Genomic DNA, 21,536 nt, shown 5'->3' with positions numbered 1-21,536 from the left:
CACAGGGAGCCCAAGGCACCAATGATCCTCGCCTCCCACCATGCCACAGACACAAACTGACAGAACAGACACCAGAACTAACCTCGCTGGCCTTCTCCGGGGTCCCCTTTGGGGTCTCATCCTCATTCTTGGGCGAGGAAGAGGCTGGCGATGAAGGCAGCCTCCTGTCCCGATCCCGGTGAACCAGCTTGCTATTGGGCTCCTTCAGCGTCCTCTTCAGCTCATTGATACTGGCCTGGTGCTTTAGCAAAACGTCTTCTGGTTTGTCTAAAAACTTTGGGAGGGAGAGGAGCAGGTTAGTAGTAAGGCAGAGATTGGATACCTGTGGGGAAGGGAAACCTGCTTCCCACTGAGCTGAATTTGGGAAATCAAGAGCCAAATGTACCAGGAATCACCCCAAAGACGAGGGCAGCTTCAGCTGAAAGTGACTGGCAGAACTTACACATATTTCTTGGTATTGATCAATGTGCCCCCTTTCCAGCCAGGGACTCAAATGTCAGACCAGGGCGAGATGATCCTCAAGTACTAGTAGAGTGGTGGGACTCAAAGGGGAGTCATTTCCATTCCAGTCCTCTCTAGTCTCTATTCGATTCTACTGGTCTCTGTTAATTTCTGCTGGAGGGTCATCATGTTCCAACACTCCTGAAACCATAGACCCAATCTGTTCCAATCTATTTTACAGTGTTGCCAACTGGAACCCGTTGAAAATGTTCTACTGGTCTTTACATAAGGCTTCCCTGGAACTTGATTCTGGACAATGGTCCAAATCCCTCCCCTTAGTGCTACAATGTCCAGAGGTGGGGTTTGGCCCACTATTCAGGTGTGTTCCGCATACTGATTCAGGCCCTAACTCTACAGCAGAGCCAAACCTTTCCATGACAATGTGAGGGTTGTGAGAACCCCTGTTTCTGCACTAGTGATGGGTGAACCCAGTCAAAAAGAACAAGAACCAACTCCAATTTTTTTCCCTAAACTCAAATCTGTTTGGAGGTTCAAAAAAGTTCCAATAAACTTCTATCTTGCCCTTATGTCAAACTCCTGTAGCAACTTGCACATTTCTGAGTCCTGTGCAGGACTGCAAGGGCCAAGAGGCCTTTTCCTGAGAAGTTCAACCTTCTTTGCAGACCCAGAGACATTTAGAATAAGAATCCAAACTGTTATCTGCATCCTAGGACTAGCCACTCTGAGGTTCACAGATCACTAGCACAAGGTGTTCTTGGGTGCACAGGACAGCGATGGAGAATGACACATGCAGAAAGGAATGAGGGATGAGACAGACCATGGAGGGAACAAGGCCAAGCACCTGCAGGAGCTGGGAAAATAAACAAACCAGCTCAGGCTGAAGAGCACATCAGTCATCAAAGGGGCTTGTCAGGGATTTTAGCTAGAGCATCTTTGAGAAAGTCTCCCTGTCTCGATTTAAAGATCACCACATCCCCATGTGAATTGTTCCACTGGTCACGTACCCTCGCAGACCCCTTGCCAAGTGGTTCTGAGCTGCCAGTAAAGCATGCAAGGACCCTCCCTAGCCAGACCCCTCTTCCAAAAGAACTCGTGCTCCCCACTAGCGGGTGGGTGAAACAGACCAAGAAGGATCCAAGTGACCTGCCCAAGGCCAGCGTGGGGGGCTGATTCTGGAACTCCAGAGGCCACCTGATTACTGCTCTCTCCAGGAGAGGAACCCGGGAAAGGTTCTCTTGCATGAGGGCTTGTATCTGACTTGGCACGTAACTGTGGGGCAGCATCGCTCCATGCAGCCCCATGCTTTGCCCAGAGCATTACAGAGGCCTCGCAGGGGTCACCATGGAGAGTTCTGAGCCTGGCAATAATGTTGCAAACTGGAAGAGATGGAGCTGGGGGTGGAGGGGGGAGGGCTGTCTCATTCTCCTCTGTCAGAGGGAGCCGGGGCCAGGGACAGAGAGAGGGGGCTGGGCAGAGAGAAGAGACACAGGAAGAAAATGCAGAGGCATCAGTAAAGAGAGCAGTCGCCAGGACACCCCAGGGGCATGGTGGCCTGGCTGTAGCACCTTGGGAGGGCTCATGTCCACATACCCGAGGCGAGGACAGCTGCCTCACTTAGTGGGACAGAAAATGCTGCTTGTGCTTCGGGGAACACGCCCATGTGCTTGGCCACTGGGTTTCTCGGACTGTGCTCTGGAGCGGGAGGCTCCCCAGTGATGTTTGGGTGCATCCTGTATTCCAGTAAATAGGGTGACACACAGTGGGGGAGGGATGAAGGGGCGGTGCTTGTTTTAAAGGAGATGGACAGTATGATGCACCAATGGGCAGTAAGATGCTCCAAAGAGAGAATACCTCCTGCTTGTGCCTGGGGGTGGTTTCCTGCTCCGGCTGGCAGCAAAGAGAGGGGAAAGGAACCAGCACAGTCAGTCAAGGGAACTTGTCACACACATCACAGTTCAGTTTAACACAGGACCCTGGGCAATGCCAGGGGCAAAATCAGCAACATGAGCTTCCCCATAGCAGTGCCTTGCTGGTGCCACCAGATTTCTAGTCACAGACTGAGATCAACTGTCAGAAAATCCATCTCTCTATGGGGGAGACCTGGAGGCCTGGCCCCCACGAAGTGGAAATAGAGAGAAGAAGCCAGAGGTCTGGACGACTCCTCTAAGACCCATCTGGCATCACTAGGATTGTGTATTTCAGTATGCAAGTGCCTGCGAGCAGGTGTATTTATTTGTAGGTGAGTGCCTGGTGTAAACGTCTGTCTGTGGGGGTGTCTCTATACAATGCGAACATTTGTGAGTGTAGTGAGTGTGAGTGTCTGCATGTGCAGTGCAAGCATTTGCGTGTGTAGTGTGAGTGTCTGTGTCTGCGTGTGCAAAGCGAGTGTTTGCCTGTGCAGTCTGTGAGAGTTTGTGTGTGCAGTGTGTCTGTGAGTATCTGCATGTGCAATATGAATGTGTGAGCTATGAGTGTTTGCTAAGTCTGCGTGTGCAAAGCAAGTGTTTGCATGTTCAGTGCAAGTGTCTGTGAATGTGTGTGTGTGTGCAGGTGGCTGTGTGTACAGTGTGGATGGCTGCATGTGCAGTGCGTGTGGAGGGAAGGGAACTAGGAGTGTGGACTGTGCTCTGTTCTTTGGTCATGGCTACCCCCCATTCCCACATGGGCCAGAAGGGGAGCTCAGAAAGTGGCTGCTGCTCCATGACCCAGATAACCCCTGCTCAGACAGTGGCCAACGCTGAAATGCTCTGCCTCTCCCTGAAGGCAGCTGCAAGGTGTGCTGTGCTCTCCAGGTATATCTGAATGGCCCAGCCTGAGGGAAGCATCTCCTTTCTTGCTCTCACCAAGGAGCCAAGCAGTGGCAGACAGCAAGGCCTGGGAAGCCCTTGCTGGCCAGATCTATGGAGACATCTCATGAGTGGGCCCGAGGTGGCATGAGGCTCCCCATGTGGCTGGGCAAGGGAAGGAGGAGGGTCCTCCTTCCGAGGAAGACAGGCAAGCCCATACCTTGGAGCGCAGAGGGTCAGGAGCAGGTATCTCTGGGCCAGTGCCTTGCACGGAGGTCTTGGCATTTCCCAGCAGGGAAGGACACTGCTGTGCGGCAGACACAGATTGTATGAGACAGCCCTTCCCCTCTGGGGTATAGAGCACCTGCTCCCATGTCTCTAGCCTCCTGGGCTCCTTCCCTCTCCACATGCACGCTGGGGCTGCCCTGGCCAATCCATATAGAGGGCGCCCCTCCAAACCAGCCTCTACATGGCCTCACTGCCAGTAGGCCCTGTACCTTCAGCTCCTTGATTTTTGTCGGGGTTGTGACTTCCTCATCCTCTGCCTCAGAGCGTCGCCTCCCGCCGTACTCGCTGTCCTCGTCCCGCCTCTCGGACTCCGCCCCTCCATCGTGGTTCTCGCTGACGGAGGCTGGGCGCGAGAATTCTGCAGGGTGCAGAGAACACACAGATTGGGGTAAGAGGTGGAAGGGGATTAGACAGACCCAGCTAGCCCCCCTGAACGCCGTCCCCAGCCATAGCCAGCACAGGCCTGGTCCTTACAGCCAGTCTCCTAGCAACAAGGCTTCCACTCTTCCCATGAGAGGCAATTCCACAGTCCTCCATGGCAGGGGTACTGCCCTGAGGGCCGGCCTGCATTTGCCGTTGTTTCCTTCCCTCCCCTTCCTCTCCTGCCTGGGACTAGCTCTAGACTACGGGGCTTTATCAGAAAAAGCTCTGCAATTTGCGTAGCTTTTTCCAATCGCTTTTGCACAAGAGACTTTTGGCCCAATCTAGAAAGGGCCATATGGCGGAAAAGCCTCCTCTTTTAGCGGAGGCCTTATGCCTCATGAAATGAGGAACACAGGGCTCCCCAAAAGAGCACGTTTGCTCTTCCGAGAAAAAAAGCAGAAGAGCAAACGCATTCCTTGGACGCGGCAGCATCCCGCAAAACCCTGTCGTCTAGACGTAGCCTCAAGGTATAAAGTCTTCATGGCCAGCTGCTCCCACGTTGCCCCACAGGCTTTGCCGAGACCAGTAATGGAGCTAGCTACGCTCCTCAAGCCCGGTCTGCAAGCCAGGTGAGCTAGCTCAGCTGAAAGAAGCCCCTCCCCTCGGCTAGGCAAGGCCGTAGGCCCAGCTTTGTAAGGCTATTTTGGCGCTGCTCCACCCAGGGCTGCCACGCCCAGTGAACTTCACCTAGGTCTCACTGAATGGCACCAGGACTCAGGCACCTGACCCAGAGTAGCAACACTGAGCAGTGCAATGCCTAAATGGCATTAAAAACCTGAGCCGGAGCCTCAGCAGAGTCAGGTAGCTGGAAGTGAGTCTGCTACACCCGCCCCGGGGTTGCCACTTCCCTCCCCGTGAACCGAGCACAGACTGGGTGCTCCCACACTAGAGCAGGGGTTTTATACCTGCAGTCTGTGCTGTGGGAGCAGAGATGAACCCAGCCCATTTATCTCATTTATTCTTCCCTCCAAGTCCAGCGGCTCGTCCTGCTTCCCAGTGTGTCAGTCCCTCACTCGAATGGCGCGGGGGCAGAAGGCCACAGGCCTGGGGGATCGGGTATTAGCCTAACTCTCCTACTAATGGGCCAGAAAGAGCCTGGTCCCAAGGGTCACTCGAAGCCCTGAGTTTAAAGCACTCCCAATGCCTTGGCAGACCTGCATGCACAGCTAGCTCTGGGGCAGCAAGTGAGGCAGCAGGTCTGGGAGAGGAGTGATGGGGACACAAGCTGGAATAGCCGGGAGGTTGCGGGGAGACAGACATGGCTTGCTGCTCAGTCAGGACTGGGGAGAACTGGCAGAGCTGGGGGAGGAGCTGCGGGTCAGGACTGGGGTGCACTGGCAGAGCTGGGGGAGGGGCCGCGGGTCAGGACTGGGGTGCACTGGCAGAGCTGGGGGAGGGGCTGCGGGTCAGGACTGGGGTGCACTGGCAGAGCTGGGGGAGGGGCTGCAGGTCAGGACTGGGGTGCACTGGCAGAGCTGGGGGAGGGGCTGCGGGTCAGGACTGGGGTGCACTGGCAGAGCTGGGGGAGGAGCTGCGGGTCAGGACTGGGGTGCACTGGCAGAGCTGGGGGAGGGGCTGCGGGTCAGGACTGGGGTGCACTGGCAGAGCTGGGGGAGGGGCTGCGGGTCAGGACTGGGGTGCACTGGTGGAGCTGGAGGAGGGGCTGCGGGTCAGGACTGGGGTGCACTGGCGGAGCTGGGGGAGGGGCCGTGGGTCAGGACTGGGGTGCACTGGCAGAGCTGGGGGAGGGGCTGCGGGTCAGGACTGGGGTGCACTGGCAGAGCTGGGGGAGGGGCTGCGGGTTAGGAGTCGGGTGCACTGGCAGAGCTGGGGGAGGGGCCGCGGGTTAGGACTGGGGTGCACTGGCGGAGCTGGGGGAGGAGCTGCGGGTTAGGAGTCGGGTGCACTGGCAGAGCTGGGGGAGGGGCCGCGGGTCAGGACTGGGGTGCACTGGCAGAGCTGGGGGAGGGGCCGCGGGTCAGGACTGGGGTGCACTGGCAGAGCTGGGGGAGGGGCCGCGGGTCAGGACTGGGGTGCACTGGCAGAGCTGGGGGAGGGGCTGCGGGTCAGGACTGGGGTGCACTGGCAGAGCTGGGGGAGGGGCCGCGGGTCAGGACTGGGGTGCACTGGCAGAGCTGGGGGAGGGGCCGTGGGTTAGGAGTCGGGTGCATTGGCAGAGCAGTGGGGGTGACACCTGTGTGCTGTGCCTCGCTCGTACCAATCTCCCAGCTTCCCTGACACGTAAGAGTTGAGAGCAGCTGCAGGAAGCTGTGAGCTCACAGTGCCAGCCACCCTTCGCCCACACAGCCCCTTCGTCTGAGCCTGTCCTCCCCACTCCCACCAGTGAACCAATCTCCCTCCCCCTCCCCAATTTGGGGCGTACCTCCGTCGAGGCTGCGAGACATGGTGTACCGTTTGCTGGAGGAGCGCTCGAAGAAGGGCGCAGGCCGGTCGATCAGGGCACTGGCCTGCCGGGTCTGGGCCTGCGTCCGCCCACTGTAGCGGAACTTGGAGCCCATCACCAGGAAGCCCTTTGGGGGTGGCTCTGGGGAGACCAGCCTGTGGGGAAGGGGAAGGAAAGCAGTGTCACTGGCAGGCCTGCTCCACTCACACCAGGCAGGGATTCATCAACATTGCGACTGGAGTTGGGGGGGAAAGGCCACGAAGCGCCACTGTCATAGCAGCGGGCGTTCACCTTGAAGCCGGATGGTGGCTACTTCATTGTTCTACTACAAATCCTTTCAGCAGAAAAATCCAGCTATGTGGGAAGCCTGGCTGAAAACGGTGGTTGTGGGCAGAGCTCAAACAAAGAGTGGCCTTCCCCAGCACCTTGGCGCTTAACCCTGCATCCAGAAACAGCCCTGTCCTGTTCGCAGAACGCTCCAGCCCTCTCCCTCCTCCCTGGTCTCTCGGCCTCCAGCTCAGTGGCTGTTCCTGTCCCGTCTACGTCTACTAAATGGTGAAGGTGCCTGCTGCCTCCCCCACAGCTCAGTGACTTCAGGAAATGCATTATGCAAATCATGTAGAAGTCAGGCAGTGGGGTGAAAGTGAGAGCTGAGGAGGCATGTGCCAAAATCGGATGATAACAGGGGAGGCAGGCGCATATAAACGAGGGTCTCTGTCTGGGGGTATGTCTACACTACCCCGCTAGTTCGAACTAGCGGGGTAATGTAGGCATACCGCACTTGCAAATGAAGCCCGGGATTTGAATTTCCCGGGCTTCATTTGCATAAGCGGGGAGCCGCCATTTTTAAATCCCCGCTGCTTCGAACCCCGTGCAGCGCGGCTACACGGGGCTCGAACTAGGTAGTTCGGACTAGGGTGCCTATTCCGAACTACCGGTACACCTCATTTCACGAGGAGTAATGGTAGTTCGGAATAGGAACCTAGTCCAAACTACCTAGTTCGAGCCCCGTGTAGCCGCGCTGCACGGGGTTCGAAGCAGCGGGGATTTAAAAATGGCGGCTCCCCGCTTATGCAAATGAAGCCCGGGAAATTCAAATCCTGGGCTTCATTTGCAAGTGCGGTATGCCTACATTACCCTCCTAGTTCGAACTAGGAGGGTAGTGTAGACATACCCTGGGTGAGGACAGCAGCGGGGAGGAGAGATACCAGGAGACATCTATTCAATGACATTTTGTGAATTGGTGTCACTCTGGTTGCATACTTTACCTTGAAACAAAAACAAGGAAAAATGCCAAAAAAAAAAATTCAAAATGTTTCAATATGGTTCTTGCAGGCCACTTTTCATTTAGGAATCCTGGCCTCACTGAAACTAATGGCAAAACTCCTGCAACGAGGCCAGGATCTCACAGGCAGTGGTTTTAAAAAGATCTCTGTAGGACACCTTGTCTCTGCTTAGAACAGAGCTCTGGAAACCAGGAGGACCACCAGCCAAGCACAGGCTGGCATGTACAAATCAACAGGCTCCAGAATCAGCATAAGAATTGCCAGGGTGGAGCCGAGAGAAAATACACTGCTGCCCCAATCAGCACAGGGTGCAACGGACTGCCATGGAGAGCCTGAGCCCATCAGCAGATGAAAAGCACACGGAGGGAAAGGACAGGCAGCGCCTCCAGCCCCCACTCTGCGTGCCCTGCCTGCTCCTGGGGGTTTCTTAGGGACCTTCCTTCTCACCTGAAGAAGGTGTGGTGCTCGATGCACACTTTCCAGAGCCTCTTGGCGGAGCGGTGGTTGGGCAGCTTGAAGCCAATGGTGCTCTCAAACTGCTCGTACTGAAAGCACAGGAGAGTCGGGTTACAGCCGGGGTTCCTGCTGGCCCCCAGGCGTGGCTCGGGCTGGTGACAGGTTCCAGTGTCAGACCCGGTGTCTCTCTAAACCCGGTGTCTCTCTTCCCGGCATGCTCTGGGGCTGCTCAGCTCAGGCTGCAGCGGCTCCTCTGTCAGGACTCTGCTGGCAGTACAGGGGGGCCAGTTCCCACAGCAACGGTGCCACGTTTCCCTCGGCACTAACTGGCTTTTGGGCGGGAGGGGAAGGAACATAAAAGTCAAAACGTTCTGTTTCCTTCTGGGGGATAATCCGACTTTCTCTCCCTTTTTCAGACTCCTTCCGCCCCCCTGGAAACGAGACAGAGGGTTTGGTTTGTTTCCCCCTGTCATGAGTTTTGGGGGGCCCCCGGTCCTGGTGCACTGAAATATCGATGGGCCTTCCCCGCACACGAGCATGCTTGGGAGAGAAGAGACTTCCTGACATTGCCTGGGAGGCAAGGACAAGCTCTCCCAGTGCCCCCCACTGCTGAGGGACGGGCTCTCGTCAGACACCCACCTCACCGGGGCGGATTTTGATGTAGAAATTGCTCCTCTTGTAGGAAATCTTGAGGATCTTGGGCCAGGCAAAGCGGTTTATCCTCAGCCTGTCCCTGTAGATCAGCAGGCCATTGGCACAGACGCCCAGCATGATGTCGATGCCTTCTGAGTCCTGAGGGAAGCCAGAGGGGAGGGTTAAGGACAAGGCCAGACGGTTAGAGTTTGGCCGGCAAGTGGCCCTCCAGCTACTGCCTCTCAGTGTGGTCCAGAGCCAGCTCCAAGCCAGGCTGGAAATATGGGTCTGAAGCCAACTGTAAAATGTTGCAAGTGTATTCCCTCCCAAGCTCGCAGTGCCACTGGGCAGCAGCTCCTCTGCTGGAGAGGCCAGTGGGGAGAGGCTGCTGGGAGGGGGCCAGAGGTTTGGAGAAACACTGGCTGTGAGACGTGCTTGGGCAATTGGTCGGGGGACGGGGGGTTCCTAGTGGCATTGAGCTCTGGAGCAGTCTCCGGGGTGGAGAGATAGGACCACTTCCCCAGCACAATGGGGCCCATCAATGGGGCCCACGTACTGACCGGCTGATGTTTTCAGAGGCACCTAAGTCAGTAAGGAGCCTGAGGCTTTGTCTGTGTGAGGTGTCCACTCTCAGTCACAGGGTGGGGATGGGATCCTGGCTCAGGTGGCAACAAGCCGGTCTTGGGGGCAGCCCAAGCTAGAGGTTGGGCTCCTTCATTTCTGATGTGCCTGCCACAGCTCCTTTCCCTTTGCCTGGGATCCCCCTCAGCCCTGCCGGGCCCCAGGCTCTTCGTGGCCTTTGCAAGGGCAGAGTAGGTATCTGTAGTCCTGAAGGAATGCTGCCACTGCGCTCAGGACCCATTCCTCCCCTCACAGGCTGAGGAAACCTAGGACCTTGCTCCTGGACCAGCCAGCAACTGGGGCTACGCTGTGAGCCCTGGACAGCAGAGTGGGCTTGTTGCTGGAGGACTGCCTGTACCAGTTCAGGTGACCACAGGCCTTGTGCCAACAGAGCTGCACTCAGGGATGGGGGCGAACTTCCCAGCAACGGTGCTAGCAGGCCCAGAATGTTGCGCTGGGGCAGAGGGTCGGGGTGGGCAGGGAGTGAGGGCAGGCCCTGGCACATGGGTCACACTATGCGACTGAGAGTGTCTCTTGGATGCCCTCCAGTTCCAGGTGACAGGGCAGCAAGGCCCCACTTGCCTGCACAAGGGGCCCTAGTCCTGCTTGTCCCAGCCTGGGTGAGACGAGCAGCAAACTGCTCAGTGCTGCCACTGGAATCCCAGGCACCGTGCTGTACCAAGACACCCACAAGGGACGCGGGTCGGCAGGGGAGAGAGGGAGAAAGGAAATGCTGGACAGAGGGACGTACCCCTTGGGAGTGGGACTGCCGCACATCTAGGCCCGGCCCAGCCCGCGCTGAGCTAGCGAGCTCAAAGGGAAGATGGGCGTAGTGGTGGCAGCACAGGTGGCTGCTTGGGTCTGTACAGGGTCCCTAGCTAAAACAGCTCTAGCATGGGTCAGTCTGCATGTGTGGCTAGACGCCCCCGACCTGCCCAGAGAGGGTGCGAGCGAGACAGAGGGACACAGACAACGAGGCAGGGTGCCAGGCATGAGGTGAGGGCGTGGAGTCTGAGGAGAAGCGCAGAGAGGGCTCCAGTGCTCTGACGCCGTGGGCGTGGGTACCTTGGCGTGGTGCAGGTCGACACCGTACATGGAGAGCTTCTTCGCATTCTCCAGGAAGTGGATCTCCGCCTCGCCCGGCGTCATGCCCCTGGGAAGGAGACGAGGAGCCAAGAGAGGCTGATTAGACCCCCCTTGCTGCCTGTGGGTCTGGTCAGGGGCATTGCTCGGGAGCGGATGCGAGGAGCAGGGAACCCAGGGCACTTGGGAGGAACAGCGGGGGTTGAGGGGAGCCCAACCTGTAGGTCTTGTGCAGCTCCATGATGCGCTCCTCCAGCTCCCTGGTCTGGTTGGGCGCGAAGTGCAGCTCACTGACGTAGTTGCCAACATGCTCCTCGGAGTCGTAGTCTCCCAGCTCGGCCTGCACAGCGTAGGAGCCCAGCAGGGCATGCGTCACGAAGGAGCAGGGCAGGCGCCCCGTGATGATGTCAGCCCGCAGCTGCAGACACAGGTAGTATCTGGGGGGGAGGGGCAACTGGTGAGATGAGAGAGGACTCAGGGATACACCCTGCTGAGCTCTCTGGGGGGCTGGCAGATTATGACCAACAGAGGGGTCCGCCCATGGCAGGGAGATGGTCACAGGGTGGGGGGCATGTATATGCACAGCCATCACTGCGCCCGTGACCAGGAGCAACCCCCTGTCCCCCACATTTGGGATGAGCCCCCTTGGGCCTCCACCCTCAGGATGGGCTCTCTCACCCTGTGCCAGGTGGGGATCCTCTGCCCCATGTGCAAGATGGATGCCATAGACCCTCCCACCCCCACAACACACCCAGACACAACACACCCAGGGTATGTCTATACTATCCCGCTAGTTCGAACTAGGAGGGTAATGTAGGCATACCGCACTTGCAAATGAAACCCGGGATTTGAATTTCCCGGGCTTCGTTTGCATAAGCGGGGAGCTGCCATTTTTAAATCCCGGCTCGTTCGAACCCCATGCCGCGTGGCTACACGCAGCACGGACTAGGGAGTTCGGACTAGGCTTCCTAGTCTGAACTACCGTTACTCCTCATTACTCCTCATTGAGTAACGGTAGTTCAGACTAGGAAGCCTAGTCCGAACTACCTAGTCCGTGCCGCGTGTAGCCGCGTGGCACGGGGTTCGAACGAGCCGGGATTTAAAAATGGCGGCGCCCGGCTTATGCAAATGAAGCCCGGGAAATTCAAATCCCGGGCTTCATTTGCAAGTGCGGTATGCCTACATTACCCTCCTAGTTCGAACTAGGAGGGTAGTGTAGACATACCCCCAGAGAAACAGTCACACCCTGTACCTGCATGTGCATCTCCTGCACTCTGCCTCACCCTGCACACCCTATCCTCTAGTCCGTGCCAGAACCCACATCACTGCCTCTCCTTCAGGGCATACCTTATCCCACCTTCCACTTTCAGGATCCAGCTCCATCCCAAGGGCAGTGCATGTTGGCTATCCTGTCGTTCCCTGGGGACACGGGACTTGAACGCACCACCCTTTTCTCCCGAGGCCAACTAGTTCACACCAGAACCCACCACATCCCACCACCTTATCTTCAGGGTGTCCCTTATCCCACCTTCCATGTGCAGGAGCCAGCTATCCCCGCCCGGATGCGGAGGCAGACCCACCCGACAGTCGCTCTGCACGTGCACACAATGCTCTCTGGACAGACGCGGTGTCGGGAAGGGAGAGCCCAGGCATGGCTGCACACTGCGTGCCCCCGGCCCCTCACCTTGTGATATCCTCTGTGAGCTGGGCTGGGTCGGGTGGGTAGAACTTAACAGTGAAGGCAAAGTTCCAGGGGCCACCTGTGGAGAGGAAGAGAGAGAAGAAAGGGAGTATGGTCCCCATGTGCCTAGGAAACGTCTTTTCCCAGGGCATCCGTCCCTAGCCAGGAACAGTGGGCATAGGCAGCCCATGCCTGTGACCCGCTCCTCCCAACGCCCAGGGCCTGAGGCAGGCAGAAGAAGAGACAGCTCCTCTGGGGTTGCTACCCGAGAGCCTGGAGAGATGAACCTTGTGAACATGGGAGACACAGGGAATCCGCAGACGGGGATTCCCACAGACCCTACCGCCGTCTGGCCCAGCCAAGGTCTGCCCAGACTCCACCATGCAGGGACATCACCTCCTGTCGTCAACACAGCAACTAGCCCTGCATTTCCCAGCAAGGTTCCCTGAGGTCCACCAGTGAAACCCGAGGTAAAAGGTAAAAGTTCACTGAAACCAGATTTCACAGGGAGAGACTAGACTTCATGGTGACATGTTTTTCACGATTGTGAATTTGGCAGGGCCCTGCCTTGCTCACCACACTTCACACCAGGACCACGTGGTGATGTCATGGGAGCAGCACCTGACTGGCAGTGCTGTGAGTAAGAGAACCAAGCCCGCAGAGCTCCAGAGAGACTTGGCTGTGTGTTCCCGCCAGGGCTAAAGAGCAGCAAAGCCATGCCGACACTTGTGGTAAGACAGGGTCTCCACAGGAAAGGCTTGGTCCATCGGCTACTGGAGCCCTGCCCCGGACACCTTCTGCCAACGCACATGCAGCGTCAGCCAGGCATTCCCCAGCGCACTCCCTGACCTTCCTCTGCAAGGATGTCAGGGGCCCGGTTTTCAGAGGTACTAAGCAGCCCGTGCCACCTCCAGGGGCACTGCAGGCCCCTGGCATCTGCGAATCAGGCTCCAAGCTCGTATTCCTGCTGCAGCCCCATCTCCCCCTGGCTTCTCTTGCCCTGGGGGGCTGCACCCACAGCCTGGCGTTCCCACCAGGGTGAGCAGAACTGGGCGCAGTGGGAGCTGCCGAGTTCCTTCTGCTGCCTGGCCAGCACAGGGGCACTACCCAGGCCTAACACATGGGGTGGGATAGCCCACTGGACGACTTACTGCGGATCTGCTTTTTGATCTCCTTGGAGGGGTCCAGCCAGTTCTAAAACAACAAGAAATAGCACAAAGAGGGGGTCACGGCCGCTGCCCTGAGGGCGGGGTGGGGGTAATGCAGCAAATGGCCTGGCAAAGGGCCCCAGGCCCCAAGCTTACCTTCTGGCTGTCCGAGTCGCAGAACGTCAGGCCGAAGTAATCCTTCTCCAGGAGGTTGAGGTGCTCACACACCATGTCGAAGAGCACCTGGCCCCGGGCGTGTTTCTGCAGGAGACACAGATGGGAAGGGGATTGGAGCCAGGGTCCCCCTCTTCCTCCAAGGCCAATCATGCTGCAGCTGCCCACCCGAATGCAGATGAAAGCAGGACCCATGGGACACAGGAAGTTTCTGCCCCTTGCTTCCCCCTCCCAGCGACCTCGTGCAATCACAGCCCGGGCTTAGGGTACTATGGGAGTGCCCCCAGAGGGGAGAGGAAGGGCTGTGGAGAAGGGGAGGCTCCCTCAAGGGCTGGCTGTAGGCATGGTCCCACGGCCTGGGAGGACTGTCCCCTGGGATTGCCCCAGTCAGTACCCAACTCCCCCCTCTGCCTCGCTCTTCCCGGGCTTTGTTGGGGACTCGAACCAGAACATAGCACAGAACTCAGCCTGAGCTCCCTCGCTGTGCTCAGCTTCCCCGGGGGTTCCTTCCAGGCCATTCCTGGCCCAGCGCCCCCGTCCCTCCTCCGGAGAGAGCCAGCCCCACCTCCCACAGAGTCACGGGGCAGAGTCAATCGAGGAACCGACCCTGCCACAACCAGCGTCAGCAGCTTGGTGCAGAGTTTTAGCACCAACCCAGAGGGAGTGCACAGAAGAGCCCCAGCCCCACTTTCTAGGGCAGCGTGAGCGTTCAGCGCTCTGAGGTGAGAGCTGATGATGGCTGCTGGCAGACCTCCCACTGCAACAGAACACAGGCTCCCAGGAGCTGCTCGCCGGGACCTGAGCAATGGTCCCACCGGCCAGGAGCCTGTCTTTGACCAGTACCAGATGCCTGAGAGGACTGTGCAGGTAGCATGACAGCGGGCAATTCTGCAATAGCTTGACTGCAGGGATAGTTCCTTCCTGACCCAGATGGTGAGTGGCCGGCTAGTGCCCTGAAGCAGGAGGGTTTATACAGCTTATGCCCTTGTATTTATCCTGTCTAACATACCAGTGGGTGTTCTCATTATCCAGTTAAATGTTCCATCGTTTTGGGGATCCTACTCAGCATGTGGCTTCCTGCTATCTTGTGACAGCGAGCTCCACAGCTTAAGTATGAGGGGAGCTTTACACATATCACCCTCCAATTTCACTGAGTGTCTCCTTCTCCCTGTAATATGAGACTGGATACACTGAAGCACCTGATCTCCCTTACTAGACCATCCATTCTTTTACATTTACCATGTCCCCTCGAGTCTAAATTTAAGTCCCAATCTTGTCAGTCTCTCCCGGTAAAGAAACCTTTTCATACCTATGACGGTATGGACTAGGCCCTGAGGCCCCTGCTGGAGACCGTGTGGTCCTGCCACACCTGCCCCAGAAAAGGGCAGTAGAGAGGTTCTTAAAGCATCCTAGAGCAGCCGTGAGGGAAGCAGCCAATCAGGAGCCAGCAGGGCCAGAACAAGCTCAATTCCTTGCTGAAGCAGAAGGAGAGATGATGCTCTGGGCTGGCTGCGGGGACAAGGCCCCTCGGATAAGGATGAAGAAGATGCTAGGGCTGTGGGGAATTATGGCAACAACACAGTTATTGAAAGAGCTGTTGCAGACAGCTGCTGTCTATAGGGATCCTGGCTGGGACCTGGAGTGGAGGGTGGGCCTGGGTCTCCCCCCACCTCCCTATTAGTCACTAAAGCATGAGCAGGAGTGACCTGGACTGCAAGGCACCCCAGAAGGGGAATAGAACTGTAGTGGCCCAGCCGAGCTGTGGGCAGAAAGGCCCTAGGGCTATGTCTACACTGCAACATGATTTTGAGATACCGGTGTATCCCCAAATAGCCATCCTGCGTCTTCACAGCAAGCCCGTTATTTCGGGATCGCTATTCCAACATCCCTGTAAGCCTCATTCCACGAGGAATAAGGGACGTTTCAGAACAGCAGGTTATTTCGAAATCTGGCGCTGTGTGGACAGTGCCAAAGTATGAAATAAGCTATTCTGAAATACGATCGAAATAAGATACGCTATTTGCATATCTCAAAGATACGCAATAAGACTATCAAAATAAGATACGCAATTTACACCGTTTCTTTCAAAGCCCGGTGCAGTGTCGCCGTAGCCCGTGAGGGTGAGAACGTTGTCTCCAGGGAAGGAGCCCTGGGACACTGCTCTGATCCAGAGCAGGGACAAGCTGACAGGCAGCAGCGGGCACTGAGAGAGGCCCTGTTGGGCTCAGAGCCCCGAAGGGGTTTGGTTTGTTCTAACAGACTGCGTGGGACTTTGCTGCAGGGCTGAGCCCCTGAAGAGCCACTACAGAGAGAGCATGCACTTGACCAGGGGGCGCTCATGAGCAGTCAGTGCACCTACAATGCCTCCAATAGGTTTCCTGTCTCCTTTGATAGAAGTGCTGCAGAACAGACTTTGTTCAGGCCAGAGTATTGGCTTTACGTGTTTGAGCCCCACCTTTTTTTCTGAACCTAGTTTCCTCACTAGCCACAATTACCATTTGCCCACCACAAAGCATTGCAACAATTTAGGACTTCAACTTAACTCCACTGTGAATGGAATCTCATGAGCTCAGACTTCACCACTGACAGCTTGACCATAAATAAAACCAGTAGCAGAAATCAAGAGCAATAACATACCATGAGATGACTGTTTCCTAAGCTACATCCAGGCATAGAATTCTGAGGAGGAGACAGCAAGATATGGCTTATTTCTTGGGTATGATGCAGATATTTGTGGGCACACATTGGTGTCTGTTAGCTAAATATTAATCAGACGCTAGGGAGGGGTGATGAAATCCATGTGCTGTGTCATAGCTCAGAAAAGCTCATCTCTCCTGCTTTAAGAGACCATTTCAGTTGCTATAATGAACTGTCTATTTACTGCTATTTACTGCTTTGTCACAATCAGTGTTTCTGCAGTAAATAAAAATGACAGTTCAAGCGTGGAGCTGCTGGAGGGAGATCAAAGGAACAAAGCAGATTCGCATTTCTTCACCCACTCAGTCCCACGCCCAGGCTTCAATATTCCAATTCTTCTATGGGAAACTCAGGGCTGCAGTTCTAACATTAATCTCCACTCGCACACAGTACAGACCTCTATGACCCACGACTTGAACACAAACTGATGTCTTCTGTCTGCTGAGCTCCTAGACCACTGACACCAGGGCTCAAAAATCCCATCACACGGGGGAGTGCCTCCCAGGTGAGCATGGGGCATTGAGGATTCAATTTATGCAGAATCTCAGCTTTCATATTGTTAAAAATACATTTCCAGCCCTTGTGGCTCTTAGGCAGCCTTCCAGAGAGTGCAACACAATTAAGTGCCACCTTCCTGAGTCTGCAGACCTCCAGTGCCTCTGTTGCTGCTCAGAGCCTTGTGGAGCAGCAGCTGAATGACATTAACAAGCGGGGTCAATTTCATGGCTGCTGCCCCAAACAGGTGGGAAGCAATAAGGAAGCAAAAGACCCCACTGAGTTTTATGCCACTGATGTGGCTTGGGATAACTCACAACAGTGGCAGAAGCACCACTCACAGGGGCAGAAGACTCACAGAACAGAGGTTAGGAGCAGGGCAGAGAAGTGGAGTCACCCTACTGCACTGCAGCAATCGACATGCTTTTCACTGCATCATTCAGCTGCAGGCGAGCAGCAGACAGCACTTCTGGTGAACTATTGCATCTCAATGGACACTTAACAATCCTCTCTCGCAGTACAGGAATCAAAATACAGGACTATGTAGCACTTTAAAGACTAACAAGATGGTTTATTAGATGATGAGCTTTCGTGGGCCAGACCCACTTCCTCAGATCAAATAGTGGAAGAAAATAGTCACAGCCATATATACCAAAGGATACAATTAAAAAAAATTGAACACATATGAAAAGGACAAATCACATTTCAGAACAGAAGGGGGATGTAGGGGGGGGGGGGGAGGAAGGTGAATGCCTGTGAGTTAATGATATTAGAGGTGGGGAAGGGTAGATGTCTGTGAGTTAATAGTATTAGAGGTGATAATTGGGGAAGCTATCTTTGTAATGGGTAAGATAGCTGGAGTCTTTGTTCAGCCCCCTGCGGAGAGTGTCGAATTTTAGCATGAATGCCAGTTCAGAGGATTCCCTTTCAAGTGCAGATTTGAATGTCTTCTGAAGTAGGATGCAGGTGAGTAGGTCATTGAGACAGTGTCCTTTCTGGTTGAAATGGCAAGCAACTGTTTTTTCTTTGTGATCCTGTCTAATGTCTGTTTTGTGGGCATTGATTCTTTGGCGAAGTGTCTGAGACGATTGTCCAATGTACATAGCAGACGGACACTTTCGGCACATGATAGCATAGATTATATTTCTGGAGGTGCAGGAATATGTGTTCTTGATCTTATAACTCACTTGGTTAGGCCCAATAATGGTGTCAGCAGAGTGAATATGTGGACAAAGCTGGCAATGGGGTTTGTTGCAAGGGAAAGTACCAGGGTTGGTATTAGTGTGGTATGTCCTGTGGTTGTTGGTAAGAATCATCTTGAGGTTAGGTGGTTGTCTATAGGAGACTATGGGTCTGTCTCCCAGAGCTTCTTGGAGTTTAGTGTCCTGTTCCAGTATAGGCTGTAATTTATTGATAATGTGTTGGACAGGTTTAAGTTGGGAGCTGTAGGAGATGACAAGTGGTGTTCTATTGTTGGTTTTCTTGGGTCTGTCTTGTAGTAGATGGTTTCTAGGTATTCGTTTGGCTCTTTCAATTTGCTTTTTTATTTCTCCAGGTGGGTAGTTGAGGTTTATAAATGCTTGGTAGAGATCCTGAAGTTTCTGGGCTCTGTCAGTGTGATTAGAGCAGATGCGGTTGTATCGAAGGGCTTGGCTATAGATGATGGATCGTATGGTGTGTGCTGGATGGGAGCTGGAAGCATGTAGGTAACTGTATGAGTCAGTGGGTTTTCTGTAGAGGGTGGTATCTAATTTTCCATTGTTGATTTGTACTGTGGTGTCCAGGAAATGGATCTCTCGTTTGGAATGGTCCAGGCTGAGGTTAATGGTGGGGTGTAGGTTGTTGAAATCTCTGTGGAATGTCTCCAGTGTTTCTTGGCCATGCGTCCAGATCATAAAGATGTCATCGATGTAGCGTAAGTAGAGAAGGGGTAAAAGGGGACGGGAGTTGAGGAAACGTTGTTCTAGGTCAGCCATAAAGATATTAGCATACTGTGGGGCCATGCGTGTACCCATTGCTGTGCCGCTGATCTGGAGGTATAAGTTGTTCTCAAACTGGAAATAATTGTGGGTGAGAACGAAGTTACATAGGGCATTCATGCTAAAATTCGACACTCTCTGCAGGGGGCTGAACAAAGACTCCAGCTATCTTACCCATTACAAAGATAGCTTCCCCAATTATCACCTCTAATACTATTAACTCACAGACATCTACCCTTCCCCACCTCTAATACTATTAACTCACAGACATCTACCCTTCCCCACCTCTAATATCATTAACTCACAGGCATTCACCTTCCTTCCCCTCCCCCCCCCCCCCCCCCCCCCCGCATCCTCCTTCTGTTCTGAAATGTGATTTGTCCTTTTCATATGTGTTCAGTTTTTTTTAATTGTATCCTTTGGTATATATGGCTGTGACTATTTTCTTCCACTATTTGATCTGAGGAAGTGGGTCTGGCCCACGAAAGCTCATCACCTAATAAACCATCTTGTTAGTCTTTAAAGTGCTACATAGTCCTGTATTTTGTTTCAGCTACACCAGACTAACACGGCTACATTTCTATCACTATAGTACAGGAATCAGGCACTCTGCTCACAGTTTATCTAGCCAGCAGGACTGGTGAAAATCTCACACTGTTAAAATAATGAGCAATCCTGTGGCACCAAATATTGGTGTAATATCATGAGCTTTCGTGGGCAAAACCCACTTCCTCAGATGACCTGAAGTGGAAATAACTGAAATTGAGAATTTATAACAGAAAAAGAAGGGGTCTGGGAAAAAGCATTTGTCAGTTGTAGGGCTGGCGCTAATGAGGTTAGTGGTGTAGGCTGGAAGTGTCCTATCCTCAATTTTTGATATCAGTTCAGGGAAGGCTGGCTTTATAATGCAATGTCCCACACTTTCATATTGTTTTCGTCAAAGGAAAATGAAAAACTGTGTTCTGATTTGAACTTAAATGAAAAAGAATCAGTGTACACATCTGGCAACTTCCCCTCTCTCCTTTTTTCTTATCCTCTTTTTCCACAGGAGGGGAAAATGGAGATTCGGGGGGGGGGGGGGGAGGACGACAAAAAACATTGGGCAATGCTGATCACTGACTTTGCTCCTGACCCACAGAGGTCTGAGTGCAGTTGATGCAGAGTGTGATTAGCCCATCACAGGGAAGAGGGTGTGGACAAAACCAAAGCAGGTGGTGCAGCCTCCAGCTTCCTGCATTAGTGCTTAGTCCAGGAATGTTAGTCCTTCCTTTCTGCATGATTCCCAGAGCTACTGGCTGGTGGTCTAGAGACCCTCGAGGGCGCTACTGTGTCAGCTGCAATGCTGGGTTTACATCTGCTGCTGAGTCAGCCTCAATTAGGCCCATCATCCCATATGAGCCTGTGCTGTGGAAATCAGATGAAAGCCGGGACCAGTCTGTTCTGGGGGCACTGGTAGCGGTTTCATTTACTGACGCATATCTGTTATCTTCACAGCAAAGCAACTGACAACTTCAGCTGGTTAATAACATGGCAAAAGCCTCTTGGTTGGATACTAACTTAGATGAGTTAGCAATGAAATCGCAAGGAGCCATGCTAAGGAGGGGCTTGCAGCCTGTGAGCCTCAGTCTGAGTAGCACTGCTTTACGTGCTGCAAGCGCTCCTCCCTCGAGCGAGGCCAGCCGCTGTCACAGTGACACAGGCTCTCTCACTCACTCTCTAACCCACACACGCCTGTGCTTCATTTTCGCCATGATACACAAATAGCAGGCAGCCCCCGCACTGAAATGCATGAGTCAGATTTGCATTCTCACTCCATTCACGTGTGTGCGTGTGTCCATGTGCACTTGGGGATTTGTCTGTGTCTACGTGAATGGGGACTTCCGTTACCGACCCAGGCGCCCCAGATGCCTTACCGAGCTAAAAGGCAGAAGTGTTTTCTGGCATAGGAGAGCTCTGCTCTGAAGATGGGAAATCAAAGGGTGGGGGGATAAGGTACACAGCTACCCCATTGGCTTGCTTATGCATCTGTGCTGGTGGGTGTGCAAATGTGTGCCTCTGCGTGCACATCTGTGCACTCTGAAAGCGTGTGCCTCTATCTGTGCCTGTGTACACACGTCTCGGGTTGCACATGCACATCTGTCTGCCTGTCTCTGGCTGTAGGAGCATGAACGTGCATGTGTCTATGTGTATCAGTAAATGGGGTGGGGGGCACTGCAGTTGGACTAGGAGCCTGGGGAGGGAGCCAGTGAGGATGGGAAATGTGGGTTGGGAGCGCGTGTGACTGAAGACAAGCGAGAAATGAAGAGACAGATCATGAGGTGCTGAGAAGAGGGAGACCGGAGCTGTCTGGGCAAGGAGGTTGGGTCTGGGATAAGAACCCTGGGGCTGGGCAAGGAGAATGGTCTGGGGCGAGGGGCCGTGGTAAAGAGACAAGACTGAGACGGGCAGCCTGGAGGGGATGGGGCAAAGGATATCAAGTTTGGAGGGGAAAGAGTCTGTGCTCACCAGAGCCTGCAACAGAAGCCCAGGTCTCTGAGTTTCACCATTTCTCTGCTAGCAGTGAACACATGAGAAACCCACTGGCAACGTGTCTCCCCTCCCTCTTCGATGCTGGCCCGCACACAGGATGACAACCGACAACAGCTCAACTGGCTGAGGTCTCTGCGCAGATCTGAAGGTTCCATGCCTGCTGAGGACCCATGTGACACCATAGGAAAGAATTTCTGTGTGTTCAGTTTGCCTATTGCAAACCCTAGGAAATCGACCTCCAAAGTAACAACGTGCAAGGCACGTTCTTAAAGTTGCAAAGTCAAGTGCCCAGATGCTAGAAAAGACCAGGCGTAAGGTGGGCTTTTACATGGGGAGCTTGCACTGCGATAGTCTTCAGTTGCACAATCATATGTATTTTGGCCACAAGCCC

The 21,536-nt window shown here is 54.5% G+C and overlaps 1 protein-coding gene across 14 annotated transcripts in view; it reads right to left on the bottom strand.

Annotated features, from left to right (window-relative positions):
- EPB41L1 (erythrocyte membrane protein band 4.1 like 1) overlaps nucleotides 1-21,536 on the bottom strand; it is a 168,091-nt gene that overhangs the window by 42,754 nt on the left and 103,801 nt on the right. For 10 of the 14 annotated variants that reach the window (XM_075901379.1, XM_075901384.1, XM_075901382.1 and 7 more), the window contains 11 exons: nucleotides 13,428-13,532; nucleotides 13,275-13,317; nucleotides 12,127-12,202; nucleotides 10,661-10,879; nucleotides 10,425-10,512; nucleotides 8,745-8,897; nucleotides 8,097-8,194; nucleotides 6,343-6,518; nucleotides 3,746-3,894; nucleotides 2,314-2,349; nucleotides 83-274 (listed from right to left, as the gene is read on the bottom strand). In XM_075901379.1, coding sequence (XP_075757494.1) covers nucleotides 83-274; nucleotides 2,314-2,349; nucleotides 3,746-3,894; nucleotides 6,343-6,518; nucleotides 8,097-8,194; nucleotides 8,745-8,897; nucleotides 10,425-10,512; nucleotides 10,661-10,879; nucleotides 12,127-12,202; nucleotides 13,275-13,317; nucleotides 13,428-13,532 — 1,335 coding nt within the window. The remainder of the gene's footprint in view (nucleotides 1-82; nucleotides 275-2,313; nucleotides 2,350-3,745; nucleotides 3,895-6,342; nucleotides 6,519-8,096; nucleotides 8,195-8,744; nucleotides 8,898-10,424; nucleotides 10,513-10,660; nucleotides 10,880-12,126; nucleotides 12,203-13,274; nucleotides 13,318-13,427; nucleotides 13,533-21,536) is intronic. The other 4 variants (XM_075901381.1, XM_075901393.1, XM_075901389.1 and 1 more) reach the window with 1 other exon arrangement.

This window comes from Pelodiscus sinensis, chromosome 18 (assembly GCF_049634645.1).
Source record: "Pelodiscus sinensis isolate JC-2024 chromosome 18, ASM4963464v1, whole genome shotgun sequence".
Lineage (NCBI taxonomy): Eukaryota > Metazoa > Chordata > Testudines > Trionychidae > Pelodiscus > Pelodiscus sinensis.
This window is presented reverse-complemented; position numbering and strand designations above follow the sequence as displayed.